General features: G+C 36.3%; 1 protein-coding gene across 2 annotated transcripts in view; it reads left to right on the top strand.

Moving 5' to 3' along the window:
- ITFG1 (integrin alpha FG-GAP repeat containing 1) overlaps positions 1 to 27,152 on the top strand; it is a 270,698-nt gene that overhangs the window by 168,041 nt on the left and 75,505 nt on the right. For both annotated transcript variants that reach the window (XM_029924964.1, XM_029924963.1), the window contains exons 11-13: positions 69 to 219; positions 2,661 to 2,769; positions 27,036 to 27,079. In XM_029924964.1, coding sequence (XP_029780824.1) covers positions 69 to 219; positions 2,661 to 2,769; positions 27,036 to 27,079 — 304 coding nt within the window. The remainder of the gene's footprint in view (positions 1 to 68; positions 220 to 2,660; positions 2,770 to 27,035; positions 27,080 to 27,152) is intronic.

Below are 27,152 nucleotides of genomic sequence, written 5' to 3' on the forward strand. Positions count from 1 at the left end.
ACAGCACAGCTGATGCAACACAGCACTGATGTGTTATATTAACTAAATGTCTTGTCTTTATCTTACAGCAATCAGCAGGCCTTTTTACTGGAGAATGTTGCTTGTAATAATGCAAGCTGTGAAGGGGCACGCCGCATGTTTAAAGTCTACTGGGAGCTGACGGACCTAAATCAAATCAGAGATGCCGTGGTTGCCACCTTCTTTGACATTTATGAAGATGTGAGTTCAGAGCTCTCCTGCATGTTTGGAGTCTAATTGCCATCCACTTCATCTCGATTTCACTTCACCCTATTTGACCAGAAAATGTAGAGGAGATAATAAAAGCAAATGAGTTAATTAAAGAAAGCCCCTTTTTAATGTTAGATGGCAGAGGGAACAAATTTATCGACACTACTAGCTAATCAGTACAGTGAAATATGAAAATGCCTTTATCTCATTTTGTGCCTATTTAGATTAAACCACTAGAGAATCATGCTCTGAGACGGGCAAATGGGTGTGTGCACTAGTAGACAAAAGCACAGCCAACAGATAACAGGTTCTTGAACCTGTACAAGATCACAGAAGAGTGAAGTACTCCCTTTTAACTTTGTGAACTAGAAGTAGTGTCTATTGCCAAGGATTCCTATGATTCTGTCAGTCAGTTAGGCATCCAACTCAATCTCATCTCAGGTCTTGGTGCCAGGGTCATGAGTCGAGCCCCGTGTTGAGTTCCACATTGGGTGTGGCACCTACTTAAAAAAATAATAAATAAGGGGAGGAAAGTCCAGAGAATTGACCACAAATAAATTTTTAATTTCTGCCCATAAAAAAACATAAAACTTAAATTGCTTTTAAATCTGGGGGGAAAATTGACTTATTAAAAACTCAAATAATTAATATCTCTAATATAAAAAGGGTTTATGCAAACTGATATGTCACCAAAAACTCCCATTGGACAAACAGAACATAGGGAATTTACAGAAAAAACATATGTGGCGTACATATGAAAAAATATGATATATGATCAATCTCATTAAAAATCAGTGGAAAGAACTGCACTTGTGAGCATAGCATAAGGTGTGCAGAGGCTGAATCACTATGTTGTTCCCATGAAACTAATGTAACATTGTGTATCGGGTGTACTCAGAAAAATTTTAATTAATAAATAATAGTGAAATGGAAATTTAAATGAGCACACCTTTTCCTCCCAGTATGATCAGCAGAGCCTCCCTTTTTTTTTTTTACAGAAAAGTAATGTTTATATGCCGTGGTTACCAGGACATTAAAAAGGTGCTTTGTTTCTCTAATGGTTGAAAACAATCTGGCATTCCATTTCATCGGCCTTTAAAAATTCATGCAAATATGACTAGAAAGAAATATACTAAAATGTTAACAGCCATTCCAGGGATTAAAATTACAGATTTTTTTTCATTTTGTTATATTTTACTATTTCCAAGGGTTTTCTTTTAACATGGAGATTTATATATATACATATATATAATATACAAATATATAATATATATAATTTATTATCATTAGCTAACATACAGTGTATCCAGTGTGCCCTTGGCTGTGGGAACAGAGTCCCATGATTCATTGCTTATGTACAGCACCCAGTGCTCATCCCAACAAGTGCCCTCAATGCCCATCACCCATTTTCCCCTCTCCCCTGCCCCCTACCAATGAACCCTCAGTTTGTTCTCTGAGTTTAAGAGTCTCTTTTGGTTTGCCTCCCTCTTGGTTTGAAACTATTTGTTCCCCTTCCCTTCCCCCATGGTCCTCTGTTACATTTCTCAAATTCCACATATGAGTGAGAACATGTTGTCTGGCTTTCTCTGACTGACTTATTTCACTTAACCACATTGAGATGCCTCCTCACACTGGTCAGAGTGGCTAAAATTAGCAACTCAGGAAAAACAGATGCTAGCAGGGTGTCGAGAAACAGGAATCCTCTTTCACCATTGGTGGGAATGCAAACTGGTGCAGCTGCTCTAGGGAAAACAGTGTGGAAGTTCCTCAAAAAATTAAAAATAGAATTACCCTACAATCCAGCAATAGCACTACTAGGAATTTATCTAAAGGATTCATAGGGACACATGGACCCAATGTTTATAGCAGCACTGTCAACAAAAGCCAAATATGGAAAAAGCCCAAATGTCCATCAACTGATGAATGGATAAAGAAGATGCAGTTTATATATACAATGGAGTACTACTTGGCAATGAGAAAGAATAAAATCTTGCCATCTGCAACAATGTGGATGGAATTGAAGGGTATTATGCCAACCAAGGTCTCATTTTTTTTTAATTTTTTATTTAAATTCCAGTTAGTTAACCTACAATATAAAATGTCAAATGTACAATATAGTAATTCAACAACTTCCATACATCACCTGGCGCCCATCACAACAAGGGCGTTCCTTAATCCCCGTCACCTTTCCCCCACCGCCCCACCAACCTCCCCTCTGGTAACCATCCGTTTGTTCACTATAGTTAAGAATCTTTTTCCTTGGTTTGCCTCTCTCTCTCTCTTTTAAGGTTTTATATTTTTAATAGTATTTTTATTTTAAACATCAAGTTGAATAAATAAGGTTTATGTTTATATGATAAGCATGCATGTATTTTCATTACTTTTTCAGTCTGCTGGTTTGTTCTGGCAACTTTTGTTTATGATTTTTCCAGGGAATCTTGGACATTGTAGTACTAAGTAAAGGATACACAAAGAATGACCTGGCCATCCATACACTAAAAAATAACTTCGAAGCAGATGCTTATTTTGTTAAAGTCATTGGTGAGTATTTTTTCATGTTTTGTTATTAATTATTAACATTTAATTTTGTATTCTGTCAAGTCAAATTTTTGAAAGAATAAGGACACGCTTCTATGTAACATACTTAGAACTCTCCATATCAGGAAATCAACTTTATTGCAACACTACCATCCTATACACAGACCCTGTTCAAATTTTGCCAGTTATCCTAACAATGATTTTTTTTTCTGTTACAGGATTCTATAAAGGAATTCCTATTTAATTGTCACATCTTTGCAGACTTCGTCAATATGGAACAATTCCTTTTTAGGTTTTTATCAGTTTTAAAGAATACAGGCCTTCTTCTGTAGCATAACTCTGTTTCTTCTCTTTCCACTCAGGTCATACATTCTGTGCAGAAATTCCACTACATAGAACTAGTGCTGTGCGTTTTTCAGTGCATTATATCAGGAAGTACATGATGCTGGTCTGTCTCACCACCGTGATGTTTACCTTGATCTTCCAGTCATCTTAGTGATCACCAGGTCTCTCCACCTTAAATTCACTCTTTTCCCTCTTTTTGATTGCCTTCTCTAAAATAGATGTCAAAGAGTGATTCTCTACTTCTAACATTCCTTCCACATTTATTACTTGGCATTCTACTATAAGGAAGATCTTTTGCTTCTCTCCCATGTATTTATGTATTCATTTATCAGTATAGATCTATGTATTCCCAGTAGAAGCAGTAGGAGCTCCGTCAGCTGGCTCCTATAACCGTTTTGACATATTCTCTGGAATAGAAAGATATTCTAGATTGATCTTGTACTTCTCTTGCCCTAAGTCTAGAATCTGATCTCTCTCCAAGGAGCCCTGTTTCCTTTTGTAGAAGATGGTATTTAAAAACCATGTTCTAAATTTTCAGTGTTTGTAAGATGTCATTTCTTCTAGCTTCTCTCAATGGACAGAGCAGGAAATACAGATATGGCTTTATATACACAACACACAAATATACACATATATACATCACCTTCACTTACTATAAAACCTTGAACTTAGGCCATTACTTCCATTTCTAATACAACACAGCATGTCAAGAGTTCTTTCTTTTCTGTCTGTAGATATCTTCTCTAGCAGAGAAACTCGGCTCCCACTTTCCTCAGTATATTTATTTATTTGTTCATTGTTACCTATTTCCAAACTTGCTAACCATCTCCTCCAGCTGACCCCCATGTTTACCAAAGAGATCTTATACATATTTTGTTATTGTATGCCTAAGTATTTTTTTGAGGTGATTATAAATGTTGTGTTTTTAAGTTTGGTTTCCACATGTTTGTTTTTAGTAAATAGAAATACAATTGATTTGTGTGTGTTAATCTTGTTTACTGCAACCTTGCTCAACTTATTTATTGATTCTAGGAGGTTTTTTAAGATTCAGTAGGGTTTTCTACATAGACAGTTATCTACAAAGAGAGACAGGTTTGTTTCTTTTACTGTTTAATTTTTGAGAGAGAGCGAGAAAGAAAGAGAGAGTGTAAGCAGGCGAGGGGCATAGAGAGGGAGACAGAATCAAAGCAGGCTCCAGGCTCTGAGCTGGCAGCATAGAGCCCAACGCAGGGCTCAAACTCACCAACCATGAGGTCATGACATGAGCCAAAGTCGGATGCGTAACCAAATCAGCTATCCAGGCACCTCAAAGAGAGACAGTTCTATTTCTTCTTTCTAATTTATGCCTTTTTTTTTTCTTTTTCTGACTAAAATTTCCATTACTATGTTGAAAAGATTGGTGGGAGTGGACATCCTTGCCTTGTTTCTGATCTTGGGGGAAAGGATTCCTTTTTTCACTATTAAGTATATTATTAGCTATTGGTTTTTGTAGGTGATCTGTATTGCTTTAAGAGAGTTTACCCTATTTGTCGTTTGCTGAGAGTTTGATCAGGAATTGCTCTTGGAAGGTACTATTTTTGTGTTACTACTATAGTCAACCCTAAGATAGCCATCAAGAGCATTCATTTGTTAATGAAGTGACACATGCCTCATATAAATATTTATTACAGTTTTGAAATGGGCATAAGTAGCTGAACACAGAAAAGTAACAGAATAATGAATGAATATTGGGAAATTTATTTTGAGAAGTGAAAATGAAAGAAAATATAATTTTCCTTTTTAATCAGCAAATTCATTCTTATTTGAATGAACTAAGAGTGACTCTGTCTTCATTACTACTGCAGTCTCTGAATATGGATATTACAAGTCTACCCATTTTTATACTTTTTATCCATGCAGTTGTATGCTCTCCTTTGCCATTTTGAAGGGAGTATTATTTGGCTATCTTAAAGCCAAAATCTATCTTTATTTATCTAAAATAAATTATGCTGTATATTGTCGTGTTATTAACTTACCCAGTTTAAAGTGAATTTTTTTCTCGCAGTTTTTCTTCAACTTAATCCTCTAGATAAAAAGACAACGAATCCTTAAAATTTTTGCTGACACTAAATGTATATGTAATTAGCATAACTGGTTTTCAATTAATTAAATTGAAACAAGCACTGTTAAAGTAAGTTTAGAATTTGATCCCCTAAAGATAAATAACCAAGTCTAGCACAGCCACCGACTAATGCAAACTATGGTTTCCAAAGGGAGCTTCGACAAAAGCACACATCTTAAAGTGTCTAGTCTGTGCCCTTGGATCACTAGAATCATCGTTTGTCAATGACAGCACATTCCTAGTCCCCACTTATTTTAATATAACACAATCTTCTCTCCACCCCCAACTCCATCCATTCCAGGCTATTTGAGAAGCACTCTGAAATCTAGATTTATTTAGGTCACTTGCTTAGCATCTTTTTCTCATACTATACTGTGGTAACCAAAACAACTTGAAAGTGGTACCTATGTCTTATTTGCCTTTGATTCCCCAGTGTTTAACATAGGGCCTGGCATAAAGGAGGCATTTAGGAAATTTATGTTAAATAATTGGCCAGCTACTTTTCAAGGCATGGATTGGCTATCTTAATTTTTTTTTAAGTTTATTTTGTTTGAGAGAAAGTGCAAATGGGGGAGGGACAGAGAGAGGGTGAGAGAGAGAATTCCAAACAGGCTCCAAACTGTCAAGGCAGAGCCTGATGCAGGGCTTGAACTCATGAACTGTGAGATCATAACCTGAACCAAAACCAAGAGTTGGACATTTTGCCAACTTGAGCCACCCAGGCATCCCTGGCTATCTTAATTTAAAAGTATTCCGTCTTGGGGCACCTGGGTGACTCAGTTGATTAAGTGTCCAACTTTGGCTCAGGTCATGATCTCATGGCTTGTGGGTTTGAGCCCCTCGTCGGGCTCTCTGCTGACAGCTCAGAGCCTGGAGCTGCTTCAGATTCTGTGTCTCCCTCTCTCTCTGCCTCTCCACTGCTTATGCTAGCTCGTTCGCACTCACTCTCTCTCTCTCTCTCTCTCTCTCTCTCAAAAATAAATAAATGTGAAAAAAATTTTAATAAAATAGAAGTATTTCCCCTAGTACCCAAGCAACACTTGATGTCTCAGGTCCATGTTCTATCTCTAGGAAGCATCTACCAAAAAATGAAACTCCAATTCAAAGACATATTCACACCTTTACTTGTTCTCTGATGTCAGAGCTATAGCTAGTCAGTAGTTCATTTCTTGAAAAGAGAAGATTTAACCTTAATGAACTAGTTACTCTGCCTTAAGTTCTCACATCTACCGATCTTTTAGGATTCTCTGTGACTAGAAATACTAAATTTCCTAGGCTTATAAACCAAAAATGTGCAGGACAAATATCACTCAGTGAGTAAAAGAGAGGTTCTCTCTCATGACCTTAATGGGATGCTGTGAAAATAACCTTTTTATTCCAACTTAGAATAAATGTCATTTGTTTCAAAAAATTATATTGAAACAGAGTAATAATTCTCTTTCAAGGTATTTTTTTTCTGTGTAATGAGACAGCTGTAGGATTTCTGTCCTTGACTTGAGTTTTGCCAGTGTGCAAACTATTTTCTCGTTTAAAGCTTCGAAAAAACCATAAATTTATTGCTTAGTTCATCTGAATTTGAAGTATTTATGTGTATGTCTGTATGGATTGAAAGTTAATGCTTTCTAAAATAGACTTTACTCATTGAGTAGTAAGGAAAAATTCCAGTTAAAGGGGTATTAATTTATATACAGTTAGGACAAATCAAGTTCACCCTTGCACTCAGTGGGTTATTTTATTCAAGCCTTAAAACTACTTTAACACTAAAAATTACTTGTTTGTGCTCTTGAAAAAATATGATTGCGTTTTCGTACTGTACTCATAAATCTGTGAGTTAGGGTGAGAGCATGTGATGGGGTTGCTTCCCATGCTGACCCTGCGGACTCTTCCCTAGAGCAGAGGTGGTCTGTGACATAAAGTTAAATCAGAGCATAAGATTTTCCTACAGTGATAAGGATTCAGATACCCACTTGTAGTAATAATAACAATAAAAATAATAATGCTAAAGAGGGCAGTTTCACATATGAAGCAGAAAGAAGCTGGTCTCACATTTTTTTATACTGATCATTTGGAAATTTTCCATGTGGAATATCCATACATATAATTTAGGATATTCAGTTCTTCCTACCTATTTGTTCATTTACATTTTTAAAAATTACAGAATGATCGGGAATCTTAGAGATGGGAAAGGCCCCAGAGTCATCTTGCCCAAGTCCACCCTAAGGCACCGTCTTAGCCAGCTTCTGCATGACTGCCTTGCAGTAGCTCACTTCCTCTTAAAAGAACACACACTTCTTTTATGAGTCAATCTAGTTGTCAGAATATTTATTCTTAATGAAGCCAAATGTGCATAGTTTACTTCTATTGATACTAGTGTCTGGTATTTAGCAGGCCATTGAGAAATATCTGTTGAATAACAAAACAATTAGTCGCAATGAAATTATTGCAATTTTTATCTTTAGAGTAGACCACAAATTATAACCACAGTAACAGAACACATGAATAGGTAATGGCCCTGCTCAGGCAAAAGTAAACTTATTTAAACAATTAAATAATGAAACAACAAACTACATGAAAATGAAATGACATGTTTGAGGTGTTTCTTTAAAGTAATCCAGGTAAGTAGGAAATGGAGTGTAAATTTAACAAGATTGGCCATGTGTTGGTGACAACTGAAGTTGTGTGAAGTGTTAAGCGGGGTTCTTTTATATTTCTAATTTTGTATAATTTGAAAAACTTTGTGTAAAAAGTTTAAAAACCTAGGAGTTTCTTGAAAATCTGTGGCCTGTGACTCCCTGGCCTGAGTCAGGATGGGGGACCACTGGATAGCACGGCATCTAATTAACAGTATCGTGGACCATCAGCATTCAGTAGTCTCTCATGATCTGTGTCCCTCACTCTCCCCCGCTCTCTTTCCCCCTTCCCCTCCCTATGGGCCTCTGTTAGGTTTCTCCTGTTAGACCTATGAGTGCAAACAAATGGTATCTGTCCTTCCCTGCCTGACTTACTTCGCTTAGCATGACACCCTCAAGGTCCATCCACTTTCCTACAAATGGCCAGATTTCATTCTTTGTCATTGCCATGTAGTACTCCATTGTGTATATATATACACCACATCTTCTTAAAATTTTATTTTTTATGTTTCTTTTATTTATTTTTGAGAGACAGAGAGAGACAGCTGGAGCAGGGGAGGGTCAGAGAGAGAGGGAGATACAGAATCCGAAGCAGCTCCAGGCTCTGAGCTAGCTGTCAGCACAGAGCCCGATGCGGGGCTCGAACCCACAAACCGTGAGATCATGACCTGAGCCAAAGCCGGACGCTTAACCGACTGAGCCACCCAGGCGCCCCAATATACACCACATCTTCTTGATCCATTCATCAGCTGATGGACATTTAGGCTCTTTCCATGATTTGGCTACTGTTGAGAGTGCCGCTATGAACATTGGGGTACATGTGCCCCTATGCATCAGCACTTCTGATGGTCATGGTGGGGGGCACTTGTGGGGAGAAGTACTGGGTGTTATATGGAAACCAATTTGGAAATAAACTATTAAAAAAATGATTTACCAAATGAAAAAAAAAAACAGTATCATGGAGAAAGTTTTCTCCACATATCTTCTAGCTCAGATCCAAAGCCAATTTGGTACAGGAGGTTTTAGTTTTAGAAAACAAGGTAACTTTGCATTAAAGATATTAACATAAATATTAATAACATACTTTACAAAAGGTCATGGGAAATGAGATGCCAATTTGAAGCAGCCATTTGGGAAAAATAACCTTCTAGTTGTTTTGAAATGCCCTTTCCACTCTTTCCTTTGATTATTAGTTGTTTGCCTTAAGTCAGACAGTTACTAGTATGTATTACCCTTTCAGAGCCATCTACAATGTCCACCATTGATTTTGCTTTAAAATTATACTGTTACTCTAGTGTTCAAACTAGCCTGTGCTGAAAGTCACTGTTTCTCAGTGAAGGAAATTCAGGAAATTGGTGAAAAAGGTAAAACTCCCTTGAATCAGAACTGATTCCTAGTTCTTTTTCCTCTTACTCTTGTCAGCTACACTGGAAGATACTGCATTCTATTTCTGTTCTACCAGGACTTAACTCTAATTTCTGACAAATATATGACCCTGGTTCCCTAGCACTTTTATAATTCTAACAGTATGTTTAGCTTTTACTTCCCAAATGAGATGAGATATTTAGAAAGGTTTAACCTCCCTGCCTGTTTCAAGATTCTGTTGAAATAATATGGAAGTGTTTTTCTGGTGATTAATTCAGTTTTACCTTTTGTGTCTTGTATTTTGCAAATTCTTTCTTAATAATTCAAAACCATGTTATCAATGATTATTTAAACCTAACAAGTTTTACCAGATTTATTGTGACCATTTTACTTACATGCCACCTCTTTCCCTTACTTTTTTCAAATTCCTATCTCTTTTGGTAGAGTGATTTTCAGAAAGTTGTATATAGGTTATATTTTTGAGTACTGATGTATCTTACAGTATTTTTCTCCTGCTTTTACATATCAACACTAATTTTGCTAATGTTTACTTCTTGAAAATAGTGTGGTAATCTTTGAATTCTCTCCTTTTCCTTGTTAGGTAGTGATCATTTATATAACTTATATGATCATTTATATGATTGCTCACTTTGACTTTCCTTCTCTTAAGCTGTTGTTTTTCTTCATGTGTCTGAGAACTTTTCCATGCCCCTGTCTCTATTTCCTAAAAGAATTAGTGTTGGTAGGTAGTATGGTAGGAAAAACACATGTGCCACGTACAGTTCTGCCCCCCAGATGATTGCCACTACTCCCCTTCTCCGCTGTCCAGGCAGGAGCTCCTTGGGGCTTGAAAGCTGGGAGCAGGCACCTGGAGTGGAACAAGCATTTTGAACAAGGTGATGTCTTCAGGGTTCTCAGATAACACAGCACAAGTGGTGCCTTGGTGGTGAACTGCACCCACCTCTGTGGGAATCACTAGCAAGGAACACTGACTTACTCACTCTTCCATCCTCAATCTAGGAGATCATCAGGTTCTTTGAGTCTGAACAGATATGTGCTTTCCAGTGGGAAGAAAAGAAGGGGAGCTACAGGGAGGCACAGCTGCTTCGCTGAGGCTTTTTGTGTTATTTCACCGTGTGGATTCAGAAGTTTGGTTTTTTGACAACACTCTAAAATTATTTAGAACACTGTCTCGTAGTACCAGCAAATCCCTCACTTTTATTCGCTGGTAGGAAACTCCAAGTGACAGAGACCCCTATTCCCTGTGTGAGCCTGGGCACAGTTCCACAGGTCCTTCCTCTGCTCCTGGCCACCCCGGCCCCTTCATGCCTTGTCTTTGTTCTCAGTTGTCCCAGCTCTGAGTCAAGGTCTCTCACTGGGCTGCTAAGGGGTCCATTCTCCGTGCCCCGTCGACTCTCTGACCTGGTCAGCATTAAGTGCCTATTTTCTCAGTATAATTTACCTATTTAGTACCCTTCAGAAATTCCTCAAAATAGCTGCCATTGATCACTGCACACTTTTGTTTTCAGACTTCTTTAATCATTGTAATGTTTAGGAAATTAAGGAAGGTAAAACTATGTTTTGCATATTAAATTATTTATTAAAAGTTTTTCAGTCATATTTACCTAGAACCAAATATGTTTCTAAAGGTCAGACCTCTCCAGAATTTAACATAATTTTTAACAATTTTACATGTATAAAAATATTCTTATGTATAAAAAGTTATACGTATATAAAACATATGCCTACCACATTTAATATCTGTTTACACATGTAGAGAACAAGAACAACATTACTTCAAAGAGGGGCGCCTGGGTGGCTCAGTCAGTTAAGCATCTGACTTCAGCTCAGGTCTTGATCTCGCAGTTTAGGGGTTCGAGCCCTGCATCGGGCTCTGTGCCGACAGCTCAGAGCCTGGAGCCTGCTTCAGATTCTGTGTCTCCCTCTCTTCTCTGCCCCTCCCCTACTCATGATCTGTCTCTCTCTGTCTCTCGAAAACAAATAAGTGTTTGAAAATATTTTTTAGGGACGCCTGGGTGTCTCATTCGATTAAGCATCCGGCTTCGGCTCAGGTCATGATGTCACAGTTCATGGGTTCAAGTCCTGCATTGGGCTCTGTGCTGACAGCTAGCTCAGAGCCTGGAGCCTGTCTTCAGATTCTGTGTGTCTCTCTCTCTGACCCTCCCCTGCTCGCGCTGTCCCTCTCTGTCTCTCAAATAAATAAATAAATAAATTTTAAAAAATATTTAGAAAATATTTTTAATAAAATAAAAATTACTTGAAAGATTATTCACTTTTTAGTTTAAGTTTCTGCATCCAAGTTCTTTACAGTGAACATACGATTATTTAATTTAAAAAATGAAAGGTAATCAACAGACATAAAATAGTTCCCACAAAGTGTCTAAAATAATGTCTAAATGACAGGAATAGCTGGGAGAGGAGCTTTTATTTCAAATATGATATTTGATTATAATATTCGCTTTGTATTCACATGTCTTAAAGAAACAAAAATGAAAGACATTTTCAGAGAATAACTATGAGGAGTCCTCTATAATCCAGACAAGGGTTTTTCATTTCAAATACTACTAAAACCATTATACAGTATTGACCTTTATAGCTTTGACTTTATGCTACTCATCCTTCTCCCAGCCCGCACAGCGGTTTAGTGTTAACAGTATTTATGTGTGATTATTGCTGCGTTTTGGTTTTGACATTTGTGTGAAGTAGCTAGCATAAACTTTAAATAAGCTATATTCTCACTGTACTATCACTAGAATCACTAAGCTATACTTTGAATATATATTCTTTAAATATACATTCTTAAATATAAATATACTTTAAGAATATATGACCTGTAACATATAATGTGTTTTAACGTGAAATCTTAAGATCCTAACCATTGTCAGAGTGCTTGGCTGACTCAGTCCATAGAGCATGCAACTCTTGATCTCGGAGTTGTGAGGTTGAGCCCCATGTTGAATGTAGAAATTACTTAAAAATAAAAAAATCTTAAAAAAAAAAAAGATCCTAACCATTGTCATTTAGAAGAAAACTTACCAGTTGTACATCCCATTACTATGTTTTAAACTAATGTAATCTAATAACCAGTACTTCAAATAGCTCATTAAGTAGTTTAATTACAAGTTTTCATGTAATTCTGTGAATGGACTATCCTCTATATTCCATTAATCTTTCTAAAACAGCTATAGTTTTAAATATCTAGGGGTATTTGAAATTACTTTTTAAAACAGTTTATTTAAAAGGGTATTATAAAATGTTACAATAAATCTAAATAGGATTTTGCAGTAAGGTCACAAATACATACTAATAATTATAAAAGTTTATGGAATTCATAAAATTCTTAAACTTCTAAAAATTAGACTGTGGTTAGCCAAGATCAGCTAGTTAGTAGTAAAACATTCTCTGACCCCTAAAATAAAAAAAAGAGACACTTAAAAATCAGCAAACAGGGGGCACCTGTGTGGTTCAGTTGGTTAAGTGACCACTTGACTTCTGCTCATGTTATGATCCCACAGTTTGTGAGTTCAAGCTCTGCTTGTAATTCTCTTTCTTCCTCTGTCGCTGCCCCTCCCCACTCTCAAAATAAATAAACAAACTTAGAAAACAAACACACAAAACCAGTCCTTGCCTTCAAGAAGCTCACGGTGGCGAAAAACACAAGTAGTAGAATGCTGGAATTGTATTCCCGTAATTTCATTTTCCATACGGGCTCGTTATTTTAGCACATCTTCCCAGTTGTTGTTACAGCTGCTTAAAATAAATGTTTTACTTCACTTTAAACCAGATGCTTTTATACAAAAAATGTAACTGTCTCACTTCTAGGAAGCGAGCTTTTGGTGTAATAATAATAAATTTTGCCTCGGAGCATTCAGGACCAGGTTTGGGGTTTGTTTGTTTTTTGACTTAAAGCATAAAGGATGGGATTTTTATTCTGATGTCACTGAGGAAATTACATTCTTGCAATGATTTAATAGACTACTGGTACTTTTTAATTCGTCTTAAGCGTGACATTATAGAGCCTTAAAATTGTAATTTCAGGGTGACATTTGTAAAAACGCCATCAGATTCTACCCTTTTACTTTTTTGATTATGCAAGAGAGTTTTAAGGCATTGTTCCTTTTTCTATTGGTAAAGTTTGGGTTTAGCACTTGTTTTGTTTTCTGGTTACAAAATAAGGCAGCCAATTATACAACATTTGGAAAATCTGTAGAAGTATTTTTAAAAAGCTATCCTCTGGGGCGCCTGGGTGACTCAGTTGGTTAAGTGACTGACTTTGGCTCAGGTCATGATCTTGCAGTTCATCAGTTCCAGCCCCAAGTCGGGCTCTGTGCTGACAGCTCAGAGCCTGGAGCCTGTTTTGGATTCTGTGTGTGTGTCTCTCTCTGCCCCTCCCCTGCTCATGCTTGTTCACTCTCTCTCAAAAATAAATAAACATTAGAAATTTTTAAAAAATCTATGCCCTTTGCCACTTATTAGATAAATACTATCAGCACTGAGCATTCTCTGCTTGCTTTTGGTGGTTCCCCAAGTTTCAAGCACATCAAAAGAAGCTGTGGCAGTGAAAACTGATACTTTTATGTTTTTAATGTTATTTATTTATTTATTTACATCCAAGTTAGTTAGCATATAGTGCAATAATGATTTCAGAAGTAGATTCCGGTGATTCATTCCCTATATATAATACCCAGTGCTCATCCCAACAAGTGCCCTCCTTAATGCCCCTTACCCATTTAGCCATCCCCCCACCCACAATCCCTCCAGCAGCCCTGTTTGTTCCCTGCATTTAAGAGTCTCTTATGTTTTGTCCCCCTCTTTGTTTTTCTATTATTTTTTCTTCCCTTCTCTTATGTTCACCTGTTTTGTATCTTAAATTCCTCATGTGAGTCAATTCATATGAAATCTTTCTCTGACTAATCTCACTTAGCATAATAACTCTACTTCCATCCACATTGTTGCAAATGGCAAGATTTCATTCTTTTTTATTGCCAAGTAATATTCCATTGTATATATATACCACATCTTCTTTATCCATTCATCCATTGATGGTATTTGAGCTCTTTCCATACTTTGGCAATTGTCTATAGCACTGCTGTAAATTTGGGGTGCATGGGCCCCTTCAAAACAACACATCTGTATCCCTTGGATAAATACCTAGTACTACAATAGCTGGGTCATAGGGTAGTTCTATTTTTAACTTTCTGAGGAGCCTCCACACTGTTTTCCAGAGTGGCTATACCAGTTTGCATTCTCAGCAGCAATGCAGAAGAGATCTTTCTCCACATCTTCGCCAACACCTGTTGTTGCCTGCATTGTTAATTTTAGCCATTCTGACAGGTGTGAGGTGGTATCTCCTTGTGGTTTTAATTTGTGTTTCCCTGATGATGAGTGATGTTGAACATTTTTTCATGTTTCTGTTATCCATCAGGATGTCTTCTTTGAAGAAGTGTCTATTCCTGTCTTTTGCCCATTTTTTCACTGGATTGTTTGCTTTTTGGGTATTGAGTTTGATAAGTACTTTACGGATTTTGGATACTAACACTTTATCTGAAGTCATTTGCAAATATCTTCTCCCATTCTGTTGGTTACCTTTTAGTTTTGCTGATTGTTTCCTTCACTGTGCAGAGATTTTTATCTTGATGAGGTCCCAGTAGTTCATTTTTTGCTTTTGTTCCCCTTGCCCGCAGAGACGTGTTGAGTAAGAAGTTGCTATGGCCAAAGTCAAAGAGGTTTTTGCCTGCTTTCTCCTCTAGGATTTTGACGGCATCCTGTCTTACATTTAGGTCTTTCATCCATTTTGAGTTTATTTTTGTGTATGGTGTAAGAAGTCATGCAGGTTCATTTTCCTTCCATTGGATAGTCTTTTCTTGCTTTGACACAGATAGATAAGCATCCATCGTGGGTCCATTTCTGGGTTCTCTCTTCTATTCCCTTGGTCTGTATGTCTGTTTTTGTGCCAGTACCATGCTGTCTTGATGATTACAGCTTTGTAATACATCTTGAAGTCTGGGATTGTGAAGCCTCCAGCTTTGGTTTTCTTTTTCAGGATCGCTTTGCCTATTCAGGGTCTTTTTATATTCCATATGAATTTTAGAATTGTTTGTTCTAGCTCTGTGAAGAATGCTGGTATTATTTTGATAGAGATTGCATTGAATGTATAGATTGCTTTGGGTAGTATTGACATTTTAACAGTATTTGCTCTTCTAGTCTAAAACTGATACTTTTAAATACTGAAATCCAGTAGTATAGAATCCACAGTGGCTAATGTTTGTTGTTTATCATGTGCTAGATTCTCTGCCAGGTGTTTTATTGTCTCCTATAATAGTACCTCTATATAATCACTTTTAATGAAAATACTTGAGAACATATAACTTTTTTGAATAATATGATTGTGCATATTATGGTAAGAGGAAGCAAAAAATTAGCTTACAAAATAAGTTATAACTCTTGCTTCTGCTCTGTATTTCTGACATATGTGAGCAAACTTGCACAAAGCACTCTTTTTAAAACCAGACCACTTCCTTCTGTGCTAGGGCAGAGAGTTACGTACCTGAAACTCTATACTGGCAAGATAGAAACCAGTTTGGGAGGCTCTTGGGTGACTCAATAGGTTGAGAATCCAACTTCAGCTCAGATCATGATCTCACGGTTCGCGGGTTGGAGCCCTGCATTGGGCTCTGTGCTGACAGCTCAAAGCCTAGAGCCCGGAGCCTGCTTCAGATTCTGTGTCTCCTTCTCTCTCTGCCCCTCCCCCACTCAGGCTGTGTCTTACTCTGTCTCTCAAAAATAAATAAATGTAAAAAATAATTAAAAAAAAAGAAACCAGTTTGGAATCATAGGATTTGGGAGTTTTTATAAATCTTATATTTTATTGATCCATATCATTTTAAAGAGTTTTCTAAAACTGTAAAACAGAGGGAAATGAAATTATTTTCCCATGCCCACACTTTGCCCTGGCTCACACACTGATGAAACTTCCTGTGCTGTATGAATGGCATACCTGAAAGGAGCTTAGGGACTTGAGCCAGCAGTGGTATTAGGCAGTCACTTTGGGACTTCTTCTTGATGAATCCTCATGACCTGTAGATTTAGTATAATCTGTTATAAACAGAAACTAACCAAAAAATCATTCTAAATAACAAGATGAACTACTAACACATATATTAAATATAGGCTACATTGTGTTTCTCAGCAGCATTTAATGCAGTTCTTCTTTTCTATTTGAAGAAGTTGTATGTAATTTTTAAAAGCAATGATTTAAACTGCATTGATGAGCCTATCATATAAATATACAGAAAAATATAGTAGAGAAATAAAAATTTTCCTAATGTAGCCTATACATTTGAAGAAACCTAACACTTTTCACACTCTTTTTTTAATGCTTTATTTATTTTTGAGAGAGAATGAGTGGGCAGGGGAGGGGCAGAAAGGGGGGCCCAGAGAATCTGAAGAGGTCTCTGTGCTGACAGCAGTAAGCCCAATGCAGGGCTCAAACTCAGGAGAACCATGAGATCATGACTTCATATTTTATTAACTCAAGAGAGGAAAAAGATAGAAGTGTGTATGTTGATAGGTGTGTCTCTTTCTGATGGTAAACCTAAAGGGAAAACAGAGGGATTTAGAGATAAAGACAAAGCTAAAGGTAAAATTCCACTCTTCTATAATATTCTTTGAGAAAGCAGTGTAATTGCTGAAAGTAGCTAAAGGCATTTTTTTTGCTGCCTCGTGTCAAACATACAGAGGTAGTAAAGCCCAGAAGCCATGCACTCTACCTAAGTCTGTCTTCCCCCCTCCAGTAACCCTGTAGATGTCACTGGAAATGGTCAGGCTGTTCTGTAGATGAAATAATTATTTCAGGCTAAGAACAGGTTAACTTTTATAATAGTATTTAGGAGTTCTGAATTCCTAATTAAACATTATTATCAACCAGATAATTAGGCTCAAGGATTGTTACCATTCCCTCTTGTAACTGTCCTTACAGAAAACAAGGAAATGCATATTTGTGTTATGCACATATATGTATAGCATGTATGACATACATGTATGATGTGTATATAGGTATGATACATTTAAATCTTATTTTGATCCTATTGATATAATATGAAACTTCAAATTTGACAGAGGGAGTCTTGTAAAGAAACAAAAACAGATAAAGGAAACTAATTTTTAGCTTGCTATATACAAAATGAAAGAGACTATTATATGATTTTGAGTAAATGCTGTCAACTGTGCTAAACAAGACACAGACAATTTATCTTGTATAGAAAATAAGATAATCCACGGGCTCATCGATTTTTCCGTTCCCCGTAAATGTGAGGTGATGTATTTTTTAAATGAGTTAGTGTCTAGTGGCCACATGTTCTTTCATAAGAGCTCTGTTCGTTTTGTGACCTTGAGTGATATACTGGCCCAAGCTTCAGTTTCCTTTCCTGAAAAAGAAGGTGGTAGAGGGCAACTAAATTTATCTCATAATCTTGCTGTGAGGCTAAAGAAAGAGCATATATAAAGCAAATTTCTGTTCAGAGTTTGGCACTTACCACAAGATCAGTGAATGTTTACTAAAAGATGCTTGATCACCTTTATGAAGGGTAATTTCAGTATGTACTCCGGAAGCTTTAGGATTAAACCCAGAAATGATTTTAATTCTATACAGCTCTCCCAAAAAATTATCAGAGATGTGCCAAAGATTTGTGTAGAATGCCCCATGTCTGTAAAGATGATCTTCCCAGTGGTGTTTTTAAGAGGGAAAAAGTTGGATTATAGAGTGGAGAAGAACCTAAGTGTCCTAATGAAAATGGGTGTATATTTTTATGCATATATCCATCCATACGACAGTGGTATACCATGCAGTTGTGTGGTGGTAGAAGCATATTTAAAATCATGAGGAAAGTTTATATATATTAACCAAAAAGATTACAAACTTACGTATAACATGATTTCATATATGTACATTTTTTTAAGTATGTATATCAGTCTTCTCAGACTGCCGTAACAACGTACTGTAATGGCATACCGTTCATACCCATACTGCACACAGGCTGGGAAGCTTGAGCAAGACAGATTTGCTTCTCACAGTTCTAGAGGCTGGGGTTCCAAGATCAACGTGCCAGCAAAGTCGGTTTCATTCTGAGGCCTCTTCTCTTGGTTTGTAGATGGCCTCCATCTCCTTGTGTGCTCACATGACCTCCATTGTGCACGTGCAGTGAGAGAGCAAGTTCTGTCATGTCTCTTCTTATAAGACCACTAATCCCATCAGATCAGTACTGCACCCTATGACTTCATTTAACCCTAAGTTTTTCCTCAGAAGCCCCACCTCCAAATATGGCAGCAACAGAGGTTAGAACTTTAACATATGAACTTTGTGGGGGACACATTCAGCCTGTAACAGTAACAAATTGGTAAAAATATCAAGATGGTTGGATCACAGTTCATTTTTATATTCTTCTTCTTGACTACATTTTTAATTTTTTTCTATAATGTACTCAGGATATTCAGAAAAGTATGTAGACAGTGGATGATTAGTAGATTAGTGGTTGCTTTGGACTGGAGGTGGAAATAGAACTAGGTCATGATCACTAAAGTGTTGAGGGCTTCTTTTTGGAAGTGATGAAAAGTGATTATGGCAGTCACACAACTCTGGGAATATACCAAAGACCACTGAACAGGACACTGGAAATGGGTGAATGCTATGGTGTATGAATTCTATCTCAAGGCTCTTACACAATGAGTGTGTGTGTGTATGCACACACATAAGGGGTTTTGATAATAGATCTGTTTATTAGCACTTCCAGTCACCATACACAATATGATCGTCCACATGGCACATTATTGTCTTGGTTTTTGACTGCTACTTAGTTTTTTTTTCCAGTGAAAAAACTATCCATTTACATAACAAGCATTTATTGTTAACAAGAATTTGTTACTTGAAAGAGGAAGATGTTTGCGTGTTATATAGCTAAAAAACAGTGCAAAGTGCTTTATACTCAAATTGTATGTGCTATTAATTATTAATATCAAAGAAGGCTCTGTGAAGATGGCAGCTGAGAATATAATTCCAGAAAGATGGAATGGAATGGCCAAAATGGGTAATAGCACAATATTCCAGGTGGAAGGCCATGATCAGAAAGTAAGAAGTAGAAATTAACTCACCTTCATGGTGTATAGATCAATAAGGGATCAATTGATGGTATCCATTGATGAATGGAAATTAGAAGTAGAAATTAACTCACCTTCATGGTGTATAGATCAATAAGGGATCAATTGATGGTATCCATTGATGAATGGGCTTATATGGCAAAGAGAATATTGTTAGTGATCCAGTAACTGCAGAAACTTACTATATTAATCACTGTTTTCCAGAGAAACAGAACCAATAGACCTTGAGAGAGATACAGAGAGAGTATCCCACCAGCATAATGAATTGATTCATGCAATTATGGAAGCTGGCAAGTCTTCCATAATTTGGAATATGGGTAGTCTGTAAACTGTCCCAGTTTGAGTCACAAGGCAAGCAGGCAGCTATAGAATTAGGAAGAACCAGTGTTTCAGTTTGTCAGGCAGGAAAACCTCATGTCCTAGTGTATAGGCTATCTCTTAGAAGACTTCTTACTTAGGAAAGGGTCAGACTTTTGTTCTATTCAGGCCTTCAACTGATTTGATGGAGCCCATCCACATTATGAAGAGCAATCTGTCTCACTCATTTTACCAATTAAATGTTAATCTCATTCAAAACTCAAAACTACTCTCACAGAAACACCTAGAATAACACTAGGCACCCAATGGCCTAGTCAAGCTGACACAAAAAATTATCGCACTTTACATTTTTCATCAAATAGCGCCTTTGTTTACACAATTGTGTAAATTAGACAAATTTTGCAGCAATGCTCAGAAGGGGAAAAATAGATGTGCATAATGAAAAGTTAAGACCCAGGGTGACCACCTTGGCATACAGTCAGGTAGGTGTGAAGTGATAAGAAAGTTATAGTGAGGGGGCTACAGAGGAAATATGGTGGAAGTCTACTGCTTGGTGAAATAGGTGTACCCCCTTCTAGCCACAGCCAGATCAAGAAAAAATATTCGCCATACCCTAGAAGGTCCTCCAACCCAGTCAGTACTTCCTGCAAAAGTATAACCACTGTTCTGATCTCTCTCACCACAGAATCATTTTCCCTTTTCTGTAAGTCACATAAAAACATGCAGACAGGATTGTACTCTTTGCATCTGGCTTCTTATTTGCTCAGTATTATGTTTGTAAGATTCATCCAACACTTAGGTTTGTAAATAGAATCTTACTAAACATGTTTGCCTGCATCGTGTTTTTTTTACCTCAGCAAGAGAGTATAAACACCCGTTCAAGTCAGTGCAGGTCTCTTTCCCTCTTTAATACCTGCATGCCATTGCGTAACACTGTGGAATATCCAGAGTTTCCTCTCAGCAGATACATAGGTGGTTCCAGGGATGGAATCGATAAGTTGAGGAGCTGTGTTTTTCATGTTAATAGATAATACCAAATTACCATTCCCAAAAGACACATTTATATTCTCACCAGCATGTAACACTGTCCAGTTTAGCATATATTCATCTGAGACCTGTTAAGTTTTTATTCCATGAATTTGGCTTTTAAAATAAGTAATACATGATGATGAAAGGATACAAAAAAGTATATAGTTAAAAATTAGTCTCCCTTTAATCTGTCTCCCAATGATCCAATTCCTGTTCCCAAAGACAAGTTCTTTGTGTCATACCAAGATATTTTATGCATATACAAGCCTATTTGTGTATATACTTTTATTGTACATAAATGGTTGTTCTAGGCCTTGCTTTCTCCACTTTAACAACATTATCTTGGAGATTAGACCATAGCAATATAATCTAGAGCTGCCTCATTATTTTAACTGATAGTATCAATTATTCATTCATTATTTCTACTGAATAGTATCACATAGTATAGATAGGACATAATTTAGTGAGTTCTTTTAAAGTAGGTATCAAGGCTATTTTAATCTCATTGTTATTATAAATAATGCACAGAGAATATCCTGTAGGATAAATTTCTGAGTTTTATTATTATAAAATAGCATGTGTCTGTTTTAAATAAACATTGAAATATCATACAGAAAAGTATACCTAAGTACACAGGTCTGTAAATTTTCACAAAATGAATGTGCCTGTACTACCCATGTAATTACGCCTGATCAAGAAGCACATGTAACCGGTAATCAGAAGCTTCCTCATGCCACTTCATTAGTTACTAACCCTCTTCATCTCAAAATAACCGTAATTTCCGACACCATAGAATCATTCTGCCCAGTTTCGAACTTTATAGCTCGAATGTATATACAAAATATATATGTATATATACTATAGTGTAGGATGTCCCTTCATAGAAATTGTATCAGCTTTACTTTTACCTACAGTATATAAGAGTGCATATTTCCTAACACCTTCACCAACCCAAGGGGTTATTAAATTTTTTATTTTTGTCAATCACACAAGTGAAAAGTACTATCTTTTTTATTTTGTATTTTTCGTAAATTGAGTAAAGTTCAGCATCTTTTCCTATGTCTGAGAGCCATCTGTATTTTTATTTTTATAAACACTCTGTCCCCCTTTTTATTGACTTACTTATAAATGCACCATAGTATATATTAGGTAAGTGAATTCTTTGTGACATGTGTTGCAAGTATTTTTCCTAGTTTGTCATTTATCTTTGATTTTATTGTTTTTCCTGCAGACATTTTTCTCAGTCTTGTATTTTTTGCCTGTTAGGTACAAAATTGATTTTTTTCCCTTGACTGGTAGGGTTGAGTATTTTTGTTTATGGCTCTTCGTTATGTGCATTTTCTTTCTGGATATTGCTTCTTGATATCCTTTGTTTTCTATTTGATTATCATCTTTGAACTCACACCTAGAAGCTCTTTGTATATGAGCAACAGTATGCCTTTGTAATGTATGTTTAAAAGAAGTTTACCCCTTCATTAGTTTTTAACTTTTTATGGTATCTTTTTTATATTATAACAGCTTTGAGATATAATTCATGTACCATACTATTCACCCATTTGAAGGGTACACTTCAGTGGCTTTGAGCATATTCACAGAATTGTGCAACCATCCCCGCAATAGATTTTAGAAATGTTTATTACCTCAGAAGAAGCCCCATGCCCTTTGGTAATCACTCTCACTCCCCTGTCCCCACCCCAGCTCAAGGCAACCACTGCTTTCTGTGTCCATAACTTTGCCTCTCACAGACATTTCATATAGTTGGGATCGTATAAACTGTGGTCTCTTGTGACTGACTTCGTTCACTTACCATAATGTTTTAAAGATCCATACATGTTGTAGCATTATCAGTACTTCATTCCTCTTAATTGCCAAATAATATTTCACTATATGAATATACCACATCTTGTTTATCTGTTCGTCAGCAGATGACATTGGCCAATAATGAATAATACTGTTGTGAACATTCATGTCAATATTTCATGTTGATATGTATTTTAACTTCTCTAATGTGTCTGGAGATATACTTAGGAATTGCTGGGTTAAATGGGAACTCTGTGTTTATCCTTTTAAGAAATTGCCAGGTGTTTTCCAAAGCAGCTGGACCATTTTACATTCCTGTTTGAAGTGTGTGAGAGACCTATTTCTCTACATCCTTACCAACATTGGTTATTATCTGACTTTTTGATTTTACCCATCCTAATTGGTGTGAAATGGTATCTTGGGAGGTTATTTCATTTTCTTTTTTACCATCTTAACCATTTTTTTATTGTGGTAAAAAAAAAGCAACATAAATTTATCATCTTACCTTTTTTAAATGTACAGTTTGCTAGTGTTAAGTATATTCACGTTGTGAAACAGACTCCAGAACTTTTTCATCTTGCAAGTAGGAAACTCTGTACCCATTTATCAACTCATCCTCTTCTTCTCACCCTTAGCCATCATTCTGCTTTTTGTTTCTGTGAATTTCACTGTTAGATACCTTACATGATGGAATCATACAGTATTTCTCCTTTTGTGACTGTCTTGTTTCACTTAGCATAATCTCTTCAATATTCATTCATGTTGTAACATGTGACAGGATTTCTTTAAGCTGAATAACATTCAACTATGGATATATACCACATTTTATTTCCACTTATTTGTCAGACATTTATTTGGGTTACTTCCATTGCATGGATATTGCAAATATGCATTGCATTTGGGTGGTGGTTTGGTTTCCCTGATTGCTAATGATGCTGAGCATCTATTCCTGAGCTTTGTATATCTCTGTATCTTATTTGGAGAAATGCCTATTTAGATCATTTGCCCGTTTTTTATTTGGGTTGTCTTTCTATTAAAATATAAGTGTCCTTTATATTATTTGTGTCTTTGCCAAATATAATTTTTATGAGTTAACATCTATCTTTATTTTCCACCAAGTAGCCAATTATCCAGAACCTTTTATTGAATAATCCATTTTTTTCCTCCTTCACCAAGTACTTAGTGAGCAAATATGTTGGTTAGGTCCTTAGAAAATAAGGCTAAAATGATGCAGAGCTTACATATTAGTTCAAAGACATACTTATGAGAAAATAATTACTATTCAGCAAGATAATGGCTTAAATGGAGTTTATGAAAATCATTTTGTGACAAGTAGAAAAGAAGACCAGTATCTGCCTGGAGTTGAAGGAAAAGAGGAACAGAGGAGAAGTTAGGTCGTGGAAAGAATAAGTGAGAACCATCCTCTGTACTACAATAAGAAACTTAAACAGTGAAACTGTTTTTGCAAATATAAAACATTTATTTCACCGTCTCCTCAGATTGTAGTTCATGTAAGTGCACTATAGCAAACAAACAGGTGTCTTCTTTATGGTGAAGGTGTGTCGGGCTCATTTTCTGGTGTCTTGTGTATACTTTCTATGCCTAGCCTAAGTAAGATACCTTTTTCCTATGGATATATCTGAACTAAAAATTCTTTACAGATATTGAAATATTTCATGTTTACCAAGCACAACTGGATGCCATCTCTCTTTAATTCACAACATACAGAATAATTAATAGCACATAATGTCCACTTTCTTTTTTTTCTTTTTTTTTTTTTAAGTTAAATCCAAGTTAGTTAACACATAGTGTAATAATGCTTTCAGGAATAAATTTAGTGATTCATCACTTACATATAACACCCAGTGCTCAACCCAACAAGTGCTCTCCTTGGTACCCATCACGCATTTAGCCCATCCCCCCACCCAACACCCCACCAGCAACCCTCAAGTTTGCTCTCTCTATTTAAGAGTCTATCATGGTTTTCTCCCTCTCTGTTTTTATGTCATTGCTTTCCTTCCCCTATGTTCATCTATTTTGTTTCTTATATTTCACATATGAGTGAAATCATGTGATATTTGTCTTTTTCTAACTTGTTTTGCTTAGCATAACACACTCTAGTTCCATCCATGTTGTTGTAAATGGCAAGATTTCATTCTTTTTGATCACCGAGTAATATTCCATATGTATATGTATATGGATATATATATCACATCTTATTTATCCATTTGTCACTCGATAGACATTTGGGCTCTTTCCATAATTTAGCTACTGTCGATGGTGCTGCTATAAACATTGGGATTCATGTGCCTCTTCGAATCAGCATTTTTGTATCCTTTAATACCTATTAGTGCAATTGCTGGGTCATAGGATAGTTCTTTTTTTATATTTTTGAGTTACCTCCATACTGTTTTCCAGGGTGCCTGCACCAGTTTGCATTCGCACCAGCAGTGCAAAAGTGTTCCCCTTTCACCACATTTCAAGTGTTACCTGAATTGTAAATTTTAGCCATTTTGACAGGTATGAAATGGTATCTCATTGTGGTTTTGATTTGCATTTTCTGATGATGAGTGATGTTGAACATCTTTTTATGTGTCTATTAGCCATCTGGATGTCTTCTTTGAAGAAGTGTCTATTCATGTCTTTTGCCCATTTCTTCACTGGATTATTTGTTTTTTAGGGGTTGAGTTTGATAAATTTTTTATAGGTTTTGGATACTAACCCTTTATCTGATATGTCATTTGTAAATATCTTCTCCCATTCTATAGATTGCCTTTTAGTTTTGTTGATTTTTTTCCTTCATTGTGCAGAAACTATTTTCCTTCATTTGTGCGGGTTCATTCTTCTGCATGTCACTGTCCAGTTTTCCCAATACCATTTGCTGAAGAGACGGTCTTTTTACCATTGGGTATTCTTTCTTCCTTTGTCAAAGATTAATTGACCATGTTTGTGGGTCCACTTATGGGTTCTTTTTTCTGTTCCATTGATCTCTGTGACTGTTTTTGTGCCAGTACCATACTGTCTTGATGATTACAGCTTTGTAAAACAGCTTGAAGTCCAGAATTGTGATACCTCCAGCTTTAGTTTTCTTTTTCAACATTGCTTTGGCTATTCAGGGTCGTTTCTGGTTACCTAAAAATTTTAGAATTATTTGTTCTAGCTCAGTGAAGAATGCTCTGGTGTTATTTTGATAGGGATTGCATTGAATATGTAGATTGCTTTGAGTAGTATCAACATTTTAACAGTATTTGTTCCTCCAGTCCATGAGCATGGAATGTTTTTCCATTTCTTTGTGTCTTCTTCAATTTCTTTCATAAGCTTTCTGTAATTTTCAGTATATAGATTTTTCATCTCTGGTTAGGTTTAATCCTACGTAATGTATGGGTTTTGGTGCAGTTGTAAATGAGATCACTCCTTGATTTCTGTTTCTGCTGAATTCATCAGCAGTTTTTTTTGGAATCTTTTTGGTTTTTCACATAGAATATCATGTCATCTGTGAAGAGTGAAAGTTTGACTTCCTCCTTGCTAATTTGCATGCCTTTTATTTCTTTTTGTTGTCTGATTGCTGAGGCTAGGACTTACAATACTATGTTGAATGGCAGTGGTGGAAGTAGTAATGTCCACTTTCTTATAGAGCTGTCCCTTCACATGAAGAGGTGGTAATATATTTCAAAACTCATGTTACTTATATAAAGAATATTCAGATACTCTAACCTTTTGTGGGGGTGATTATAGAATGAATGTGTCATTAAATTATTTTTGTGTATTTGTTATAGACCCATCAATTCTTTGGTTGTGTTCTCCATAATAGTTCTCAAGGGAGATGCTACCAAGGGAAATCTTTGACCCGTATCTGATACCTTGGAAATCTTTGACCCAAAAACTTTGACTAGATAAGTGGAAAATGTCTAATTTGTGGTATAAAATGGTTTTCTCAGTATACATTTTAATTGGTTTGCAGTTCGCACTTCTGTCAGATTGTAAGTTACACTTGGAAAATAGAAACAACAGTAGGTATAGTATGATATGACTATAATTAATTATCTCACCTATATGTTTCACCAAAGATCAGCATCTTAACTGCTTAATAAAGGCTTTTAAAATATCAGTATAGGAGTGCCTGGGTGGCTCAGTCGGTTAAGCCTCCAGCTTCGGCTCAGGTCAGATCTCACGTTCGTGGGTTCGAGCCCCGCGTCAGGCTCTGTGCTGACCGCTAGCTCAGAGCCTGGAGCCTGCTTCCGGTTCTGTGTCTTCCTCTCTCTCTGACCCTCCCCCTCTCATACTCTGTCTCTCTCTGTATCAAAAATAAATAAAAAACATTTAAAAAATTAAAATATCAGTATAAAGTAAACAATAGAAACTTGATTTACTCAGATCTAAGGAATTGGTTTCTGCCTTTGATTTAGTAGAGCATGTTAATGGATTTTAGGGGGCAAATTAGAGTTAACTTTAAATATAAGTTAAAGTAATAATATAGTAATAATAGCCTTTTCTTTATTTTTCCACAGTTCTTAGTGGTCTGTGTTCTAATGACTGTCCTCGTAAGATAACAGTAAGTAAACAAATCTCGGTTGTAAAATTTTCAGTGATAATATTCTGCATAATGGATACTCACAAAATAGTTA

This window comes from Suricata suricatta, chromosome 16 (assembly GCF_006229205.1).
Source record: "Suricata suricatta isolate VVHF042 chromosome 16, meerkat_22Aug2017_6uvM2_HiC, whole genome shotgun sequence".
Classification (NCBI taxonomy): domain Eukaryota; kingdom Metazoa; phylum Chordata; class Mammalia; order Carnivora; family Herpestidae; genus Suricata; species Suricata suricatta.